Genomic DNA, 22,166 nt, shown 5'->3' on the forward strand with positions numbered 1-22,166 from the left:
TTCAAAGCTCTCTTCTTTCCAGGACAGAAATAATACACTCTGACTGGCAAACAGTGTTATTAAAGGTGTCAGCCATATCACACAGTAATGTCATTTTCCTCTCCACTTTGTCATGGATAATGGTATAGGACCATTAGCATTTTCAACACCAAATTCCGGGAAAGTTTTTGGCCACAGATCAGAAGATAACCTGCAGTACTGACTATTCCTTAAGTGGTTCTGTTATTTGCTCTTATCTCTACCTTAATGATGGAAAAATTAAGCAGAAGGTCATAGACTTAAGGAATTAGAAGTCAAACCGTATTCCAATTTATATCTAGAGGAAGTGCAGTGTAGAGGATCATCATCACTGAAGACCTGAAATAGGCATGACAGCTATAGTCAAGAGGGCTTATCAATGTCTTAACTTCTTTAGATGTCTGATAACATCCTTCTATGCTTACCAACTTTTACAACAGTACAGTAGAATCTGCATCCTGATGTTGTAAATTGCCATGGGGACAGACTCAGTCTAATGATAATGCTAACTTTTTGATTTTTGGTTTTCTACTAATTTCACTAGTCTGTTGGGACCATGTAAGAAAGAATCTCTGTGTACTGTGATGACAACCTTGAACTTGTTCTGAGGTGATAAAGTGGTATCACATTTGTATGTATGCTATTCTTGGTTCACAGAATAATCTGTTTCCCTAATCTCACCTATCATTATAAAATGTGAATAATAATTTAATGGATGGAGACTGTGAGAACAATGTTTTGTTTTTTTGGTTTTTTGGTTTTTTTTTCCTGCTGGCAATATGGGATTTTCTTGGAGTTAAGATTTTACTTACCTAAATTAAGAAAACATTGTTCAGGGAGCCTCAATAACAATGTTGCCCATGTGGCAACCACTAGAGCTATACCTTGTGGTGATCATATGGTATTTAGAGGACATGTTAAACAACAGCACCCCTAACTAGGGACTGAAATGTTTGGTGATCCTTTCAAGAGGAGCTGGTAATGGCAAGATTGAGCTATACACAACCATGCTGGCTCAAAAAAGTTTACTGTATATAGAAATTATTAATTGTGTGAAATCAGGTTTAATGGATATTTAATAAATGACCGTTATTCACCATAGGCCACCAGCACTGGCCACCATGGACCTACTGTCGCACTGAGGACTAGAAGCTACAGTAGAAATGGCCCTTCTGTCAAAAAGACACCAAGTTATAAATGACATCCAAAACCAGAAGATGGCAGTATAATCCTCTTTGACATTACACCATATTTACACTTAAGAAGCTTTGCATTTACAATACACCCCTGGTTTTTTGGTTATGCAAATTAAAAGCTGGCACTCAACCAACTTGCACAGATGTGTAAATCTGGAAAAATAATTTGAGGAACAACATTTAGGTTGCCTTGTGGTTAAATGTATGTAAATGGACTAAATTTGACAGACAAGGCCAAAGCCCCTATGTACAAATATCAAATTGCAGGTAGGTAGATATAGATCTGGTCTAAAAGATATATTTCTTGTACCATTGAGCATGTACTTTATTAACGAAATTTGAATCTTTAGTTTTTCCCGTACTTTTTTTTCTTCATCTAGGGAGTGTTTAATTTTGATAAAGGCACTATATATGTGGGGCTAGTACATTCTCCCAATGACTATGTGAGTTTACCCAGGCATGTGGGTTTCCTCCCAATACCCATAGATATGCATGTTAGATAATCTCTAAACAGCTCTGCTGTGAATAAGTGTGAGCACATCCACGTTTCTAAAGGGTTATATACTTAATGTTGTTAAGCAATATCTAAAGGCAACTGTTGTAAAAGTTAGTGCTGCTTCCCCACAAATCTGGGACCTGGGCTTAATTCTAAAACTTTTCTTTAACTTAAATGAAAATTCTAAGGTTGTCCCAATACGAGTGGATGAGTTTACTTTGTGGGAGACTGGTGTCCCTTTCAGGGTCTGTTCCTCTCTAGAATCCTGTTGAAATAGGTTCTTTATTATGCTGCCCTGAAGCTGACCTGTATATTTTTCACAATTATGTCCACAAAATTCTTAGTAAGTTCATTTGTCTTCACTTTGAATGTCCTATAGACACAGCTGAAGTGGCTAAGGCACTGACAGGACTTTAAAACCCAAGGTTCAATCCTTGCCTTCGATTTACTGTGTGACCCTGAGCCATCTGTGCTCTGATTGTAAAAACTGCAAACAACATTACTGCATTTCTGTAATTATAAGAACCTTTGGAAAATGACTGACTGACTAACTAACGAATGTGTTTTACTATAGATATGTGATACACACTAACTGTGGCACCTTACAGAAACCAATATACTAACCCCAAATTCATAGGACATATTTTTATTGTAAGTTCAATGTACTGGTTGATTGCAGAAGTTAAATTGCCACATCTTAAAAGATATTGCAAATGTCATCACAAAGGAATTTCTTGCTTTTACACTGCTGTAAAATTTATATTGTCATTTCTTGTGTTTTTATTTAAAGTGTAAGTAGCAGTTGTCTGCTGAAGGCAGGATTATATTTAGGGTTTTATTTGGGATGTATTTCATTGACTAGCACTTAATGCTGCATGGCTTAGTGTTTTTAAAGTTACTTGATCTAATAATGTAAATCTGATTTGAAATTAGCTGTGACACTGTTAAAATAATATAAATGAACAGCACTCATGTAAAAATAAAACTTATGGCTTTAGCCATTTTCCTTGAGTCTGTACTGTATGTACTGTACATCATATTATATAAATCCCATCAAACTACATGTACCCTTCAGCACAACACAATGCCAAGGATTCCCAAATGATGAATGTTTATTTAGAGTGAGAAAGAACACACACATGTACCCGAAGCAGAGTGTTTACTGGGGGGATCCTCTTTGTCATTTCAACAGGGACATGGTTGTTAGGATTCATGGATGGAATCTGTATGCAGCGGTGTAAGAGGATGCTCCTCTTAACCATACACAAGCAAAAGGGTCATATTCATTAGATAATACAAGCGGTTTGGGGCAGATATATACAGTTCCCTTGCTTGCAGGTCCCTATCAAAGTTTCCCATTTTCTAAAGGTACAGAAACTGACAGACAGACAGATAGAAGAGTAGGCCATACTGCTAGCTTGCAAAACTATTGTAGGTGCCCAAGATGGAATTCTCCCTCAGCATCTCCCATAATCCAAGCCTAATGACACATAAATTTGCTAACTGCAAAAATATGACTGCCACAGTATTTACATGATTCAAACGTATACATTGAAGTTTTTTTTATTATTTCATGTGATTTTTTTCATATATTTCTAGGCAATAAATTCAAAAATTAAAAACATTTTTCTTCATCATGTAACTTTTTTTTACAAAAAACATTTTTTGCTTTCAATTATCGTGTTGTAATAGCTATTAACTACAATGAGCAATGAGTTAATATGTCCATCCATCCATCCATTGTCTCCCACTTATCCGAGGTCGGGTCGCGGGGGCAGCAGCTTGAGCAGAGATGCCCAGACTTTCCTCTCCCCAGCCACTTCTTCTAGCTCTTCCGGGAGAATCCCAAGGCGTTCCCAGGCCAGTCGAGAGACATAGTCCCTCCAGCGTGTCCTGGGTCTTCCCCGGGGCCTCCTCCCGGTTAGACGTGCCCGGAACACCTCACCAGGGAGACGTCCAGGAGGCATCCTGATCAGATGCCCGAGCCACCTCATCTGACTCCTCTCGATGCGGAGGAGCAGCGGCTCTACTCTGAGCCCCTCCCGGATGACTGAGCTTCTCACCCTATCTTTAAGGGAAAGCCCAGACACCCTGCGGAGGAAACTCATTTCAGCCGCTTGTATTCGCGATCTCGTTCTTTCGGTCACTACCCATAGCTCATGACCATAGGTGAGGGTAGGAACATAGATCGACTGGTAAATTGAGAGCTTCGCCTTGCGGCTCAGCTCCTTTTTCACCACGACAGACCGATGCAGCGCCCGCATTACTGCCGATGCCGCACCGATCCGCCTGTCGATCTCATGCTCCATTCTTCCCTCACTCGTGAACAAGACCCCAAGATACTTGAACTCCTCCACTTGGGGCAGGATCTCGCTACCAACCCTGAGAGGGCACTCCACCCTTTTCCGGCTGAGGACCATGGTCTCGGATTTGGAGGTGCTGATTCTCATCCCAGCCGCTTCACACTCGGCTGCGAACCGATCCAGAGAGAGCTGAAGATCACGGCCTGATGAAGCAAACAGGACAACATCATCTGCAAAAAGCATTGACTCAATCCTGAGCCCACCAGACCGGACCCCCTCAACGCCCTGGTAAGGGCTGTTCAGTCCCTGTACGATCGGTGCCAGAGCTTGGTCCGCATTGCCGGCAGTAAGTCAAACCCGTTTCCAGTGAGAGTTGGACTCCGCCAGGGCTGCCCTTTGTCACTGATTCTATTCATAACTTTTATGGACAGAATTTCTAGGCGCAGCCAGGGTGTTGAGGGGGTCCGGTTTGGTGGACTCAGGATTGGGTCACTGCTTTTTTCAGATGATGTTGTCCTGTTTGCTTCATCAGGCCGTGATCTTCAGCTCTCTCTGGATCGGTTCGCAGCTGAGTGTGAAGCGGCTGGGATGGGAATCAGCACCTCCAAATCCGTGGGAAAAATATGTGGGAACCTAAAATTTCTATGTATCATACTGGATCAGCATTCAAGACATACAACATTCCCACATTTTCTCTCTGAGTGGGACAACAGGGCCAAGAATTTAAGATTGGGTTTAGATGAAATAGCCAGCTAGAAAAAAGCTACAGTTGGTACCAAAAACATCATCAAACCCAGCTTTGTGGATCCAGATAAAGTGCTGCTACTTAGGCTTTACACAAGGGTGAATCAAAACGTAAAGGCAGTTTGACAAATTATATGGTAACCACAATTGATAGAAGCTGATGCAATGCAACATGTTCACGATGGCTTATGGGTCATTCAAACATGCACAGCACAGAGCTCAGCCATTAGTCTAGTTGAAGCCAAGGTCAAATGAACACAGGATACTCTGCTGTAGGATTGCACCATTGTTGAACAACAAGCCATAGTGAGATTCATTTGGGCAAAGGGATTGAAACCTGCTGAAATTCAGCAATGGATGTTGGTTTGTGCAGATCAGTAAGCTGTTTGGGTACCCATCTTGTGCAAACTTTATGGTACCCCAAGTCATCATGCACTAAAGTGTGTGCAGATGTATAGCTGATATCCAAATGTGCAGCAATAGCGGACAGTGTAATCTGTCAGCGTTCTCTGATGAGGGCATTCACCATGTTGATGTGGGCTTGTGTGCATGATGTTGGTGGTTGAAAAGATCAAGCTTCATCAGTTACACTTGTTCTTCCTGCTTTAAACCTTTCTCCCCATTCATAAAATTTTCATTGAGTTGTGCTGTTTTCACATTCGTACTGAGTCAACATCCTTCAGTGGATTTCAACATTTTTCACTCCCTCTGCCCAAAGAAATCTCACTGTGACATGTTGTTCAACAATGGTGCAATCCTGCAATGGAGCATCCATGTTTTTTGACCTTAGCTTCAAGTAGACGAATAGCAGATTGATCCACTGTTTGTGTTCAAATTACCCATAAGCCATTGTAAACATTTTCTATTGTGTTGGCTTCTATCCATTGCAGTTACGATAAAATTTTCAGATTGCCTATTCTTTTTATTTCTCCTTAAATTAGGTTTGTTATAATTAAGTAGTTTGTCAAAGCCCTATTCAAAAACTGAGCCTGTTAAATGTATTTGTGCCAAACGTTTCTGGGTTTGTTTTGAGGGTAAACTGAGAGAGGTCCTTTCACCTGATATTAGAAAACTGATTTCTGATGCAGAATTTGATGATGTAATGAACAACCTGGAACGAGAGTCTTAGGTATCATTTAAAGAAGTATTTTTTAGGCTTTCAGATAACAATAAAGATCCAAATTAAAAGGAAATTGTGAAAAATGTATTTGTTAAGTTACAACGTGCTTCTCAAAATTGACTTTTTGGATTTGTATTTGGAATTTTTTCCCAAAAATCTTAAGAGTGGTGAGTGAAGAGCAAGGTGAAAGATTCCATTAGGACAAGGAAATGGAAAGAAGGTGTGAGGGACATTGGGATGTGACTGCAGACTACTGCTGGATGGTTCATAGGGAGGCACTGGAAAAAAAGTGTACATGCAACGGGCCACCAAATGATCAAATGTTTTGATTAAAAAAACTAAGAAGTGACAAAAATTATAGAAGTTTCATGCAAGTCAATGCATATAAATTAATATTTTCATTACATATGTTTTAAATATTAGATTGAATAATTTCATTTTAAATTGATTTAGAACAATATTGTTCATTAATTTTCTTTTCTAGTTTGTACCTAAATGTGATATGATGGAAACATTCTATAGTTACTTTTCACTGAGTTAATGAATGTAATAAAAGTATAATAAAAAATAACAAGTCCAAAGCAAAATACAAGATGAGGATAGACTCCAAATGCTTATTTTTTTTGCAACTGATGCACGGGTGAGGTAAAAGTGTTGCTCATGTTTGCACAGTAAAATAAAGTCCAAGGCCTCAACCACCATTGGTGGCCATCTCAATTACAAGGAGAGCTAACTCACCTCCTGCAAACTTCATCGAGTAAACTTAACTGAGTGTATCTCCAACAAACTGTAACTGCAGAGTGCAGTACCTATGAGGGCAGTCATGTAATGCCCCAACATCACAAAACGCCCTCAACGTCAGTCACGTAACCCATTACACTATGGTTACCATTACGGCCTCATTACATTATGGTTAAGATTAGGGATATCTGACTCAAAGGCCGTTTTGTGACTGTCGTATGTCATAGGTATTACAAGCTGCAGTTAGACCCTTCTCAGTAAACGTGGATCTAAAAGTGCCAATATGCCGGAACAAGACCATCAGGGGGCAGTGCTATCTCTACAAATAACGACCGCTGCGCGAGTTGGTAACTGGAGAAGGAAATAATAAGTCGCATGGAGTTAAAAGTATTGCCTCGATATCCACCCCTTGTCAGATGAATGTGTTATTTGATGCTTATTCCTTATAAACCACTATAAGTTCGCGTGTAAACATTTTCAAACGTTGTTGTTATGACGGTTTCAGTGCACCGTTGCGGTCGTAACTTTTTCCTTTCTGTTATAGCATGGAGAAAATGTGTTTCCCAGACATGGACATTTACTGTGAAAAGTGGAGAATCTGTCTTGGGCATCCTCTCTCACAACAACGCGACCGTGTCTTTGAATCTTCATTACAGTGATGTCACGATCCCCGACATGTCTTGATTCATCCGTCGCCTTTTCTCCTAACCCCGAAGTTTTCGTCTGATATCACATTTTGCTCCAGCCGGCGTTAGACTTCAGAGACACCTTCGCAAAGTCTAATTGTAACGCGTGCTCCCACTTGCAATGCACCTCGCGTGTATACTCAGCGGTTTGCGATGTTTGTTTTAAAGTACGAAACACAAGGGCACGGCGCGGTTAATCTGTCAAAAGTTTAGCTTAGCTCCTCTTGCGTGAAGCTGATGATGCCGACGCGTAATTACAGGCTTGCGGCGTTACCTACCCAGCTCCAATTGTCAGGCTCTAGCTTCCCCGCAGATTGACAGCTTTTAGAATAGCAGCGGCCGTCGTTTGACGTCAGAGGTGGAGCCGGTTGTCATGGAGACAAATTGGCAGTGAAGTGTGGAACGACTTCAAAACCCCGCCCATTGTACATATTCCTCCAGCGACTCTGACGTCAATGGACGTCAACCGAGAGAACATGATGCCCGCTGCGAGCGGCCGGAGCTCCCGGTCGTGCGTGCGGGGCTGGACATCAGCGCTTTGAGGGGCGCTCGAGGAAGCACGGGGCTAGTCACAGAGGACGGGCAACAATAACAAGAAGAACAGCAATAAACTCGAGCTGCTTTCAAATGTCTGCTGCGTGAGCGCTGTAGACGTCCAGACAGCAAGATACTCTGCTATTTTGCCTGCTTGGCGGATCACTCATTGCCTCGTACCAGCATGGTCATGGCGGACTGTCAGCAGGGGCTGTCTCACCGGGGTCCGGTCCGGGTGGGTTTTTACGATATAGAGCGCACTTTAGGAAAAGGCAATTTCGCCGTGGTGAAGCTCGCGAGACACCGCATCACCAAGACAGAGGCAAGTACCTAATGTCTTTATTGCCGCCGTCAGCCGGAATGTGTAAGTAGGATTTCGGGTCGGGCTACACGTGGAGTCGGGAGCAGACTCACGGACATGGAGTGTCCACAAACCCAGAAACGTTTGGCACAAATACATTTAACAGGCTCAGTTTTTGAGTAGGGCTTTGACAAACTACTTCATTATACCAAACCTAATTTAACAAGAAATAAAAAGAATAGGCAATTTGGAAAATTTTACCGTAACTGCAATGGATAGAAGCTGACACAATACAAAATATCAATGGAGTGATGTTTGGTGTACAGGCAATTGCCCAAGCTCAGGGCACATATGTTGTGACCTGTAAGTATTGGAAGAGCTTGCCACCCAGGGGGTGGGGTGGAAAGAGGTTGCCTATTGTGCTTACGTAATATTTAGCAATAAAAGTTTTTATTTAAGTGTCACATCAAATACGAGCTGAGGCGGAAAACACCCGGGGAGATCTTTTATGACGGACAGAAGCAGCCCTAGTTTTTGGTCTTTTTTTTTTCCTTTCTGTTTTTGCCCTTTCATTTTTCGGGTGAGACGCGAGTGCGCAACGCTTGCCCGCCTGCTGAGGTCTACTTTTGCTGAGCGTGTGTGTGTGTGTGTACCTGGCTTGAGAAAGCGTTCGTTCTTTGTCATTTGTGTCATGTGCAGGTAGCCTGAAAGTGTCCCTCTAACTAGGTTAAGCGCAGCGGTCTCACATTCGTACTGTGCCTGAGAAAAAGACAATATAGAGAACCCGAGTGCGCATCTGGCTGAAGACCCGTATAAAACAGTAACAATACAGAATTCCTGCTCGCACTTTTGCTCTGCCGTTATCTGGCTGCGCAGGTGTCTGTTGTTGTTTGCGTAGACACAGGTGTGCAGGAGGTCTGTACACATATGTTACTAAGCGTTTATTGTGGTCGTCTTAGTCCTGGCAGCACTTCGTGTCGTTGTGCGCTGTTGTCTTTATGTAAGCAACCATAGCCATGAGAGCTGGGAACATCAGATGCAACCTGAAGGTGTTGAAGTATAAAGCACATAACTCCGTCCCAATCTCTAAGGAATTTGGGGCATCCCTTTCTGCACACTACATGCGGTCCAATTATTTTCTTCCACTGGAGCATGAAGGATTGAGTTAAAGCAAAGTCCATTTTTTAACATTTTGGAAGAGCACTCAATAGAGTGACCAAATGCTGGTTTTATATATTGCTGCCTTGTTTTCAGTCGGTTTGTTTAAAGGCGCTGTATAATATAGTGTTATGGATACAGTGAGCTACAAAATGAGGAAAGCGAAGCTGAGTGGTAGAAGCGTAAATCGGATCGCAGCGCTTGTGCGGATTGAAAAAAGTATACAAATTGGGAATTTCTTTACATTATTACCAACCCACAAATAATACGTCTGCAATTTTATCATCATATTGAGTTTTTGGCCGCTGCGAGATTAACTAAGAGAATTGCCAGAGCAATTCAAATGCACCATGCTGAGAAATGCCCTTACAGGTGTCGGCGCTAAATCCACATATCTGTTAAAAACATTGCACAAAAATTGATACACGATATTGTCGATTTAATGTTTTCATCCAGAAATTTGCGTAACGTGTTAGAAAAGTCGGAATAATAAAGGCACAGACCCTGCCTTCCTCTTTTAACAAGCCCCTTTTAATCTTATTAGGAATTATTCCAACTGTAATGGTGTTTTACTTAGGCTTACGTTTAATTCAAGACAATATGTGTTTTCATCCTATAAAGACAATGATTTTTTGATGTTGATAACCATACAAATATATATGGTTTGTGCAAAAAAATGTTTGTTTCCAAAAGAAAGCACTGCTTAGCTAACATTGCAGCCTGTCATGCTCTGGAAGTGCTTGTCCTCATTTTTCTCTCTCTAGCCTGCACATCAGTGACTCCATTACAAATCAACCTTTTTTGTCTCATAGTATATTTTGACTCACTTGAATTAAGATATGAATTCATTGTTCTGACAGCCAATCATCAAGACAGAATTTATTCCTACTAATTGTATATTTTAGAAAAGATAATATTCCATGCTTTTATAGCTATACATTTAAAACAAATGACTGTTCTACTCTAATAAATTGTTTACTGTTCTGACATGCACATGCATGCCTTATAAAGTGTGTATACAAATAGCAGTACTTTATTTGTGCCAATGTAATACTCATCCTTTTACAGTAGTTCAAGAAATGTTAAAACAGCATGTGTGTGTGTATATATGTATGTGTATAATAGATGAAACATTTTTTATTATTGTGCCATTTGTATTGATCACTTTATTTATTTTTACCCAAAAGAACATGCAGTTTAAAGTACTCTTAGCCGAATATTTTGCACTGCGGCACATACAGTGAATTGGAAGTGGGAAATGAACCAGCAGCCTTATCTTTTAAAGTCACTTATGCAGGTGTTTGTGTGACCTATAGGTTTTTTCTTGCCAAGGATATAGTCATGACAATTTGAGGTTATTTTTGGATTTTTTTTTTTTTTTTATATGATAAAGCCTTTTTTGAAACAAATTAAACATATTTCTATTTCCTTTTCCTAAGTGGATAGCAAGATTGCCTTAACTACCATTTTTGTTGTTCCAAATTGCATCCCTGTTGAATTTCGGCTTAGATTAAAAAAAAAAAAAAAACAACCTTGAGAAACCTAAACTATTTAATATGTTCACTAAGGTGCTTTCTTAGATAATTTTAAAAGACAGAACAGCAAACACGTTACCAGTGAATGGATATATGCACAAGAGATACTCTTTATTTTTACATCACGGTGTTAATCCTTGCATAACAGTGGGGTGCATTTATTGCCATAACACAGAAAGACACAAGGCTTGTTGCAGGGAGACTGTGTAATCTCAGTTTTCCTCTTTATGTCTAAATTCATCTCCTTTTTTCTATTGAACTTCTTGTTTCTGTAAAGATACTGACTTTTACATCTATATCATCAGGACCCTGTGCTGAGCCAAAATTACAGAAAGATGTAGTGGCACCAGGTGCCACGGTATAGAACCTGAGTGAATCAAGTTGGCAAACTGTTAATGCATAAGAGTTGATGATTACACCCATGCAGTAGAATATAAACTGTATAGAAACAAGGCCAGTCATTCTCCCAGTAAGTGTGCAGACACTGCACATGGCTTATCCTGTGAAAAATTACAGAGGATATGTGTGAGAGTGAGTCACATTTAGTGTCTGATAATAACATTTGCACTCTGTCTGGTGCCAGCAGGTGTCAAGGTGACTTTGAGGAATGTGAAGCACATTCACATAAGAAGAAAAAACAAAAGAAGTATGTCACTAAGCACTGTACAGTACATAAAATGACCTTTTTAAAATATTTATACATGCATGATGTAGATGAAGCAAAGTAGCAGCCATGTATCATCTCTTTGTGTAGTGAGCAGTAAGATTGGTTTGTTTTGTTTTAAGATGATTCAAGTGCTTTGGTTTAGTGTCTGTGGTGAGAGCTGCTAAAATATGGCAGTTTATTCACTTCTTATTGGAGCTAGTATTAAATGGTATTTTTCCTTGTATGGAAAACAGGCACCTTACATAAGCGATGTTAATTGAACATTTTCCAGCCAAGGTCTTGATTGAGTGTCTGTGAAAGGAACCGGTTTTCTGAGCCATGAACATCTTTGCCTGCTCAGGAGAAGTTAATTGCTGACAGACAGGGAGCAGACCAGGCAGCAAACACTTTCATCAAAGTCTGGGTTTTGTTTTACGAATTGCTCAGTTGCCTTCGCAAAGCTGCCATTGCGTCTTTTGTCGTATCCAATTATAATTGCCTCAGCAAGGTGACTTTTTGTTTGGTGCCTACACCAACAGCTGTCCTGCAAATGGCTTTAACTGAGTGAATAAATTGAGTCAGTCAGGTCCAGAGCCACGTGTGCCACTTGGCACATGTCTGATTTTCTGCATGCATGTTCACTTGCTTTTATATTTTTCACACCTCACAAGTGTGTGAAAGTAGATATGTGTTGTGGTTATCTGTAAATTTGAATAAGTATTTCACATGCTCATCATAAGTGCAAAATTTCTGAATTTTCAAATTTTGTTTCCTCTTTACTTGCTGTTCCAGAATTGCAGAACTTCATAAACCCTGTCAATCTAGTTATGAGACTGTCATGGACCATATGACTGTTTGTTTTAAAGGGTAGCTTTCAAGGAGTGGTCTTTCTTGAACTGTTCATAAAACACCCATTGTGGAGGACCCTTTCCATTCTCTGGGGAAAATGGGAGCTGGAGTGTCTAACATTCCAAGTCTTGTCCTGTTCTGGTAACCTCTGTTCCCTCGTAGTTTACTGGAGGCCAAATTTGGGGTGCCACCTTCCCACACAAAGAATTCAAGTTTTATTTTATGTATAATATGTAATTAACATATTCAAATTTCGACTTATGTTTGTTGTCTGAGCAACAATAAAAATATAAAGGAATAATTCAATTTTTGTTACTCTCTTAGGTAAAAGTGGGATCAATTTAAAAGCTATGGACAATTAAAAAAAAAAAAAAAAAATGCATTATTTAGACTGTTGTCTAGATACCATTGTATATAGGTTGGGTGTACTGGTTGCTTTTAGTTTTGAACTTGGCATCTTTCTTGTTGTTTAAGTGTTTATCATGTTGCTTACTATAAAAGTAAATATTCCCTGGATAAGAGGGCTTGGAAGGTGAGTGCATGGATGGATGGATGAATGAATGAATTTGTTTATTGGCTGGTTGAAGAATGAGTGCACCTCTTACCTTTTCTGTATCTTTTCCGGAAAGTGTTTGATTTTTTTTTCTTACATACTGTATATTGTAGTTATATATAGGAAAAGGACTATGACAAGACCAAAATTTAGATTTTTGTAGGATTTGCAGGTTTTGACCATCTTTGGTGTGATGTCTTTGTTTGTCAAGTTGACTCAAAAACAAATCACTAAGTTCCAGTGAAACCTGGCACAGTTATTACCATTGTAAACTACTAGAAGTACATGGGTTTTTAGTAAAAAAAGATTTTACTTTAAATGGATAACTACATTTATCAAAGGAATATATAGTTTAAAGGGAAAATATTGCGAAAGGGTCAAAAATTCAAAGTTGTAGCTTTAAACAGCGAAAGGCTTGTGCTGGAAGCATTAGATTTTTAATAGGTGAAAAAAATTTTCATCCGAGTTATATAGAAAACTATGTTGTATAATCAAATAGATATGCACATATATCCCAGAGATGCTCCAATTGTATTTATTCAAAAGTGTTTGTACGATGTGAAATTAGTTCTGTTTGTTGTGTTTAGGGGTATATGCATTGGTTCGTTGAATAGGAGGTGCGATTTAAGACCTTCAACAATCACTTTTTTAATTATATGCAAAAATATAACCTTTCCAAAACTGTGCTACAATTCGTAATACATTAGAATTTTTTAAACAAAATTAACCTATGTAATTGTTTTTTGTCACCCTTGAGCACAGAGTGAAGGTTCCCTGATTATAGTGTATTTAGGCTTCTTTAATAATATTAATTCCTTACATGTATGTAGTGCTTTTCTCACTACTCGGAGCACTATTTCCTAGTGAGTGGAGAGCCACTTCCACTACTACTACAGTAATGTGTAGCATCCACCTGGAGGATACAATGGAAACCATTTCTGTGCCAGTACGCTCACCACACATTAACTGTTAGGTGGTAGGGGGATGGTTAGGGGGCCAGAATGACACGCCATGGAGGACGATTTAGCCTGGTCACTAGGATACACCCTGCTCTTACAAATGATGCCCTTTTATGACCACAAAGAGTTAGGACCTTGGTTTTATGTCTCATCCAAAGGGTGGCCCCATTTTTACAGAATAGTGTCTCCATCACTGCACTGGGACATTGGGATCCACATTAAGACCACAGGGTAAGCTCCCCCTGCTGGCCTCACCAACACTTCTTCCAGCAGCAACTCAAGCTTTTCCAAATGGCCTTCCGTTGAAGTACTGGCCAGGCCTAAATATGCTTATCTTCAGGTGGATGACCTGTTCTGAAGTGCATTAATATGCTTCTGGTTAGTGGGCTTGTTTAACTCAAGTGGTCATTAGGAAAGATTTGATGTGTAATTGGTTAAATGAATGAGAGTTGTCAATAAGCTAACCTGTACACATAACATGAAATCAATTTAGTATTCCTATTCACCATAACAGCATGTGTTTGAGTTACAAGGCAAATGCACTGTGAGATCCCAAGTATGGATTGTGGGAGGCTGCATCTCGAATATGTGTTGTGCTGCTGTCTGATTATTATGCTATTGTTTTGTTGGAATACTATTACATGGACACTGGTTGGAATTTTCAGAGCTTTTCCAAATTATACTTTAGTCAAATACAGGGTTACTGTATTAGTTTTATTCTTGCTGTGAAGTGTTCCCTCAAAATAAGTAATTTTTGGAGGAAATGCTTAATTTGGGAGCCTTCATTTCTTCTGCCATTTATGATGGCTCTCTAAGTCACCCCCTCCATCTTGTATCCTACTTTTTTCACGATGCTAACGTAATGTAAATCTTACAGCTGACTAATTGCAGACATAGTGGCAGACATCAGAGTTTTATTTATTTTTTTAATTCCTCGTGATGACTTCAGTGTCTTCTCTCTTGTTAATCATGTCAAAGTACAAAAGACTGGCATCCTTGGACAGCAACCATGAGGGTGTGACAGCCTGGCTGCCAGGCGTAGGCTACAGGTTTCCTTTTAAATGCTTACTATTTCTTTGTTTTAATTGGAGGGTGACGCAAAGAAACCTGTTGATTTACTGGTTTACTTTGATTCTTCTCCTTGTTCTTAGGGTGGGGATGGTTGCTATGTCCCACGGAAGATCACTATATAATAGTATATCGAGATTAGAACTGTTTCATTAGAATCCAAATGCCTGGATTCGATTTAAAGACCATTCAGAAGCAGGATTGGAAAGAAACTGCTTTTGTTTATGATTTGCTCTCTTGGTGATGCAAGTTGTATTTTAGTTTAGTGGGTCATTATAACTGGGAAGCCTGCCCTTTCTTTCTCTCTCTCTTTAACAAAAAACTGTTATCGTATAATAAGTGTAGCCTATTGGTAAATTTTAGTAATGAAAAACCTCACACAGGACATGTGTGCATGCTCAGACCTGTTTATAGAAGAAGTGTTTGAAATGATGCTGGCAGGCACACGTAGTCGGTTTACCTTTCGTGCTTATTCTTTTTGAATCTGACCATTCTTGGCTTCAGGCACCCTATATTATAATCCTCTTGCTTCCCCCAAAAGGTGTATAATCTGTGTCTTTGATGTCATAGCTGTTAATTTGACACCGTGTTTCACAAAGGTGCTCATATTACCACAGCTTGTCGTTCTATATGTTGCTCTTTTGTAGTTGTTGGCCTTCACATTTACTTTGCTTAGATGTTTTTTGATGGGTTACCACAAATATAAAGAACTTTCTTTTTGAAAGAAACTTCTTTTTTCTCCGCATCCCAGGTCTTATTTCACAATAGATAATGCTGCATTTTCGTTCTGCACATCCCCCAAATCACCTTAAAAAAAGTTTTTTTTTGAATAAAGGAGGCAGTCCTTCAATTAGACCAGGGATATCTAAATGTTTTATGATTATTTCTGTCCTTTTTTTTTTTTTTTTCTTTGTTCCTCAGACTTCGTTCTGGACTACTACTGTGTCTTTTGACCACCTTCCCAATCCATTTATTAATTGGGACCAGGTCCCATATGTAATTGAAATCCCTGTTTGCTACTTTGCTGTTTCTGTATTAAATATGTCAACGCAGAAGTTTCCAAACTGACTTTACAATGGACTTCAGCAGAAGTTTATTTGTATTTTATAGGAAGTGATATTTTCCTAATGTTGTTGTATTCTTCTTATTGCCTTGTCATTTATTAGCAAACGCAATGAAAGGCACACAGATCTGTATTAATGCAAAGTAACAGCTCCTTCTTAGGACACATTGTTCTTTGCACCAGTGTCTCCTGTTTGTTAATTCTCAATTGTAAAGGAAGATATTTAAAAGGAGTTAATGAAGTAATCTATTAGCAAGACTGTGTGAGTGACTGGCACCTTTTCCAGGGTTATTGCCTTCCTTTTGTCCCAAAGTGACCCTGAACTGGTTTAACTAGGCTTGAAAATCTTATGCTTGTTATCTGAGAGAGCAAAAAATCTTAGGATAAGGTTAATACAAAACATAAGAGTTTCTGCATTGTGATTGCCTTTCCCAAACTCAAAATGAGAGTTAACAGAGAAAAGACATCCATGAGTCTTAAAGAGGAGCTGTTCAGTCAAAGGTTTGTTGTCGTCATCATCAAGTGGTTACGTTAATAACCGCCAATGTGAAAAAATAAGAGGGCAGCGTTAATTAACCTAGGAAAACACATCTGTTACTATGAATAAAGCACAAAGTCTTTGCTAAATTCCATAAAAAGCAAAACTCGCTTATAATTTTTATATCGGCATTTTGGATGTTGAAGTAAAAAAACTAACAACCTGTTCAGTTAAACTAGGAGTATTCAACTGCAGACACAAACTGACACCAGTTTAAACACTGGCTGGAATTAACATCAGAAAGCACAGTGGTATTACAGGGCAAAATGTGGGAAACGGTAGGTGGCTGAAGTGAGAGCTGCATGTAAGATCTGTCCATGTAAGGTCCAAATCATGTGCAGAAGCAGTGGTAAGGATAAGGGATGGTACCATCTTCCATCAGTTTGCTTTACCAAGAAAAGACCAATTATGCTTCTCTAAGCCTCAGATTCTTGAGAGTGATCTGTGGGTTGTGGTTGACTTGGCTTATCTCCTAGACAAACAATTTGTCAACTTTTAAAACTGTCTTTTTATTCAAAATACGTACTGATTGATAGGTTTTTTTGGGGGGTGGGGGCTTAAAGTTCTCTTCCCTAAGAAATTTTAATGTGTAGACATTTCTACACCATTAGGTTTTGTTTGGTGTTAAGATTCTTTCGTAGGTTTCATGTGACAGATTTTCACAAAGAATACATGAAAGGACCATCATGTTTAGTTTAGATCTGCTATTGTCACATTTTAGTATGGGCCTCTTTCAATTTGGAAACAAAAGTTGGTAGTTTTGAATAAAACCTCAGTGGAGATTATGTGAGGCACAGTCATCGGTGGTAAAAAATGAAAATGTTTGGCACCTGGTTTTTTAGCTCCACAATATGTGCTATTGTAAAATAGCAGATTTCAATTTCTATAATTTTTCGCTGTTGATCTGATCTGTTATGGTTGCTGAAGTATATTTTCAAGATGGGGATGACATCCCTTAAGCAGATTGTCTGGATTGCTGCGCGGTATATTGAAGTGAAGTAGCAAATTTTACCTAGACAAGAATTTGGCTAGTAATCGGGAGGGGGTGGAGTGAATTTCACCTTCCTGGACTAAATCAAATTTGTGTAGGCTGTGTAAGATCTATTACTTATCAGCCTCGGAGTGCTAGAATTGTTTGATCCTAATAAAAGTTAAAAACCCACTGCCTATAAGGGGAAATAACTATCATTGTGACAACTGTGTGAGCATATCTCCGTTTTTGTGAAATGAATTGAATTTAACTGAAAAATTTAAACCAAAACACATCAAGACAGAGGGGAGTTATAGTACTGCATCATGAAAAGGTTATTTTTATTAGTGTCTTGGTGTTAGTAGTGTTACTTAGTACCATTTATATGGGCCACCACATTTTGCATTGGAGTATGTGGTGCAAATTTTTGTGATGCTAGTATATTTTGTTCCTTCCAGAAATGTTCTTCCCTTTCTTTCTCAGAAATGGCACAAACTATAATATTTACATGGAAAAGTGGACTGTATTTCTGTAAATTATGCCTACCCTATTAATTTATTTATTTATTCCCATTGTATTACTGATTCTTGACAGCCACGTGGTCCACAATTTTATGTATTTATATTATCCATGCAGGACTATAGTGGTTTCCATCCTTATGAGAGGAGAGAGGAAGTTTAAAATGCATGCCAGGCAGGCACACCAGGTGTGGGGCAGATTCAGTAAATCAGGCCTTCTCTTGGCTGGGCATTGACATTCTGAAAAGAGCTGCCAAGCTCTTGTGAAATAAACAAACAGTAGGCAGGTCAAAGGTTTCCAGTACGCCAGGCTAAAGGTAACTATTGTCCCATTTTATTTTTCCTTGCTCCATTCCACACTAAAGAAAATGTTTCTAGACTTTGTTACTCCATTTGCTAAGGTTGCTTTACTGCCATGATATTGATGAATTGCTTGAATGTTTGTGCATATCAGCATCAGTTTACGTTTCCTGGTAACCTCCAAGATGGTGGCCATAACTCAACAGAAAGGAAGTGATTATGTGTTTCCTTTTTACCATAAACTGTGTCAGTCAGGACTGATACTCATTTTAAAATTTAGAGGAAAGCCCAGAGTGTGAGATAAAATTGCCTTTTATCATGCAGAATATTCATAATTTATTTTTTCTTCTTTGGGTACAGGTGGCAATAAAAATCATTGACAAATCACAACTGGATGCTGTTAATCTGGAGAAGATATATCGTGAAGTCCAAATAATGAAAATGCTTGATCATCCTCACATAATCAAACTTTACCAGGTGAGTAAACTTTCTGGGGGAAAAAGTCCTGAGACTTTTCTGTCCTGTCTTGTGTTAGAGCTAAGAAAGTAGGTCTGGGGGTTTAACTTCCGTAGATACACATCCCTGATCCCAAACCCCCTGCCTATTTATCTACTGCTTTGTTACTGTTTGTTCCTTATTTGCCTGCCTATGCTTCTAAATAATCTTAAGCTTTTTATAGCATCTGAATCTGAACACCGAAGACCACCTCCAAGAGTTTGCAATTTCTGTTGATCCTGTATGGTGGTTTCCTCTATGGCAGCCACGGTCACAGATTTCATTTCATCTTCCCAAAGGCAAAATTTCACAAGATGATATGTATTTTTAACTTAGTATGATTTTTTTGAAGTATATTTTAATACATAGGATGATTTAAAAGTAATTGAGTATTCATACCTTTTGAACAAATTTCAAAATTAAAAAGGATAACCTTGTTTATGTAGGTTTTTAAAAAAAGCAAAAAATCTTTTTTTTTTTTTTTTTTTTTTTTTAACATTTTGACTGTACTATATAACATTAACCCACATTAATTATGAAAATAAGGTTTATAGGCAATGTGGTGTGATGGTTACGGCTTTGGATTTCAAGCCCTGAGGCTGTGGGTTCCTATCCCTCTACTGACACTGTGACCCTAAGCAACTCACTTGACCTGCCTCTGCTTAAATTGGAAAGCCAAAAGAAATGTAACCAATTGCATCATAAATGTTGTATGTCACCTTGGATAATAAGTAAATGTAAATTATTTGTCTTTTTTTCAGGTTCTGTAAATTCTTCACTGCCCTAGGATAAATCAATAGTCTAAGTTTGAATGAGATAAAGTTATCATTAGTGCAATGCATTTACATGCATCATTATAATCTTTCTTTGGACCATATCAAAGTCATAGCAGACCAAAGAGATTTGCTTTTATGCCTTCAGTTTTGCTTTTCATTGTGGAATTTAAAATAGAATGCATTTTATTGCTCTTTGTTTCACAGGCAGTTTAAGAAAGGTGTCACCAGCTCTTCTGTTCAGCTGTTGCAGTCTATTGGTAGTCTTTAAAGCAAGATATTTAAATAATACAAAACTCAGGGTGGTAATGGCAGGTTCAGTGGTGAAAGGACTGAAAATACTTAACGTAATGCTTTGCACACCTTTTAAAGCAGCTTGTTATTTGTATATAAAATATATATAAAAAAAATGTAGATATATATAATTTTTTTTTTTTTTTTAAGAAGTCCTTTATTTAATCCATTGTTGTATTTCCTTTTATCTTTTGGTTTGTAAACCTCAGCAATAAGAACATCATCTTAACAAAATTATACAAATTTGTAGTAAAACTATTGGTTCATAGCAGACCCCTATCACTGAAATATATTGCAAACAGGTTAGAAAGAACGCCAACTCAATTCTGTCAGACAGTAACCATCCTCTTTGCTCTAAATTCCAGCTTTTGCCATCAGGCTGCAGATTTAGTTTTCCAAAGGGGGAAAGAGCAAATGATTTAAGAACTTTTATTCCTAGAGCTAAAAGCATTTTAAATTCTGTTACTTGTAGGGATGCTGCTAAATGTTAAATTCTTTATTATTATTTTCTGTACTGTTCTTCTTTGCATTGATCTTGAGTGTGTGTTTATGCGATAACTTTGGTTGTCAAATGTTGTCTGTTTATGTATTGAATCTCTGTAACAATGTCTTCAGTTTTTGTACTTTCCTGCTGCAAATACATTTCTGTCTGGGATAATAAAGACTACCTAAACCTAAATAGTGTACTGTAAGTAATGCATGTAGCAATGTCCATAGATGCAGTGCTCAGTTTGTTAGAATTAAAAATTCTTTTCAGGGTTTCTATCCTCCGTACCTCTGCACTAGAAAAAGCTGTTTCAGAAAATGGATGGATGCCATTTTTTGTTTTGTTCTGTTCCTCCCCAAAATACACCCCCCCCCCCCCCAACCCCATGGTTTGATAGACACATTGCAACAGAGCCCCTTCAGTCAGGTCATTTTATTTTGTAGGGCAGGAAGTACTAAAAAACTCACCACTTCCAGTGCAGACACTGTTTTAGTTTGTATCTTGAACTTGAAGACCTGTTGGTCTAATTCAAGCATGATGTGGGGGGCCTTTTTAACTTTGTGTGCAATTCCCAGGTTGTGTGACATCATGACTTCCTGTGTTTTGGAGTGGGGTGTAATCCTGTGCACCCATTATTACATCACTGCTACATAATGGTACAGTAGTTTTGGGGTGGGTGTGTGAAGGTGAGTCAACGTGGGGAAAAGATAAGCTTCCAAGGAGAACACTTTTCATGGTGGCAGAGTGTGGCACCTACAAATTCCACACAAACTGAGGCATAAAAAGCAAGACTAAACTGTATTAACAGTGTATTCTCTCTCATGGTGACCAGTCTTTGTATGAAAAATAAAAATCTATTCTGTCCTTTTTATAGTTGTGTTTTTACTCTAGGATAGTGATTAAATCAATTTTAAAATATTCTTGCCTTCAAAAATACATTATTGACAAGACTTGTCAGAAAGGTCTGAAAATATTAAATGTTCAATATGACATACATATACATAAAATACTGCTTTGGTTAAGTTTTTAAAAATACAAGTAAGAGACTATTAAACAAGCAAAATATGGAACTAGCATTTATACAAATAAACACTTGTTCCCTCATTTCCTGTTTTCCTGCTACTCTGACCCCCCCCTCCACTGTCTGGTTGTGACAGTATTGCACATACTAGCCAGTTAAATTTGCTGTCTGGCTTGGTTCTCACAATTGTGGATTTAGATGAAATTTTGGAAAGAAATTTTAGGAATCCAATTTACAGAGGGATTACTCCATGCTTTGTAGACTATTTTGTTGCAGTGGGCTGCAAGCTTGAATGATTTAGTGTGGCAATCTCCATCACAGTCTCTTAATACTCCATTAGGAATTGGTTATAAGCAAGAAAGATACCTTAGATCATTTTTATCTCTTAATCTAACATATACCTTTACACGTTTACCAAGGTGAAAGAAGCAGTGATTTTGTATCAGGCCACATAGACTACTAGTACATCTAATTTTATTTTTCTTATTGCCACCAAAGAAAGATGCATACATACTAGAATGTTTTAACCATTAATTTGAATGATACATATGTTAGATGGAGAACCTTGAAATTTAAATGATGATGAGCCCTTTATAATCAAAATTTTATTTTTCAATGAGTCACTTGATGAGGAGACTGACCAGATGAGTCTAAATTGAAGCTAAGTTAGGCTAAAGGAAGAAAGTTTCATTGTTTAACAAGATTGCAGTTGGATGCTGTTTGCTGTCATTTGACCTACTGTAGGTTGGATAGCTGATGAGGTATAGAATGTTCACTGTCCAAAGTTGTTTGCTCTCCCA

The 22,166-nt window shown here is 38.5% G+C and overlaps 1 protein-coding gene across 3 annotated transcripts in view; it reads left to right on the plus strand.

Annotated features, from left to right (window-relative positions):
• The first annotated feature begins 7,740 nt into the window (after positions 1-7,740).
• Positions 7,741-22,166, plus strand: part of sik2a (salt-inducible kinase 2a) — a 90,280-nt gene continuing 75,854 nt past the window's right edge. For 2 of the 3 annotated variants that reach the window (XM_051932268.1, XM_051932269.1), the window contains exons 1-2: positions 8,633-8,776; positions 18,657-18,773. In XM_051932268.1, the coding sequence (XP_051788228.1) occupies positions 8,648-8,776; positions 18,657-18,773 (246 nt within the window). In that variant the 5' untranslated portion in view covers positions 8,633-8,647. Of the gene's footprint in view, positions 8,161-8,632; positions 8,777-18,656; positions 18,774-22,166 lie in introns of those variants that run through there. The other variant, XM_028810263.2, reaches the window with a different exon arrangement.

The sequence above is a fragment of the Erpetoichthys calabaricus genome, chromosome 9 (genome assembly GCF_900747795.2).
Source record: "Erpetoichthys calabaricus chromosome 9, fErpCal1.3, whole genome shotgun sequence".
Lineage (NCBI taxonomy): Eukaryota > Metazoa > Chordata > Cladistia > Polypteriformes > Polypteridae > Erpetoichthys > Erpetoichthys calabaricus.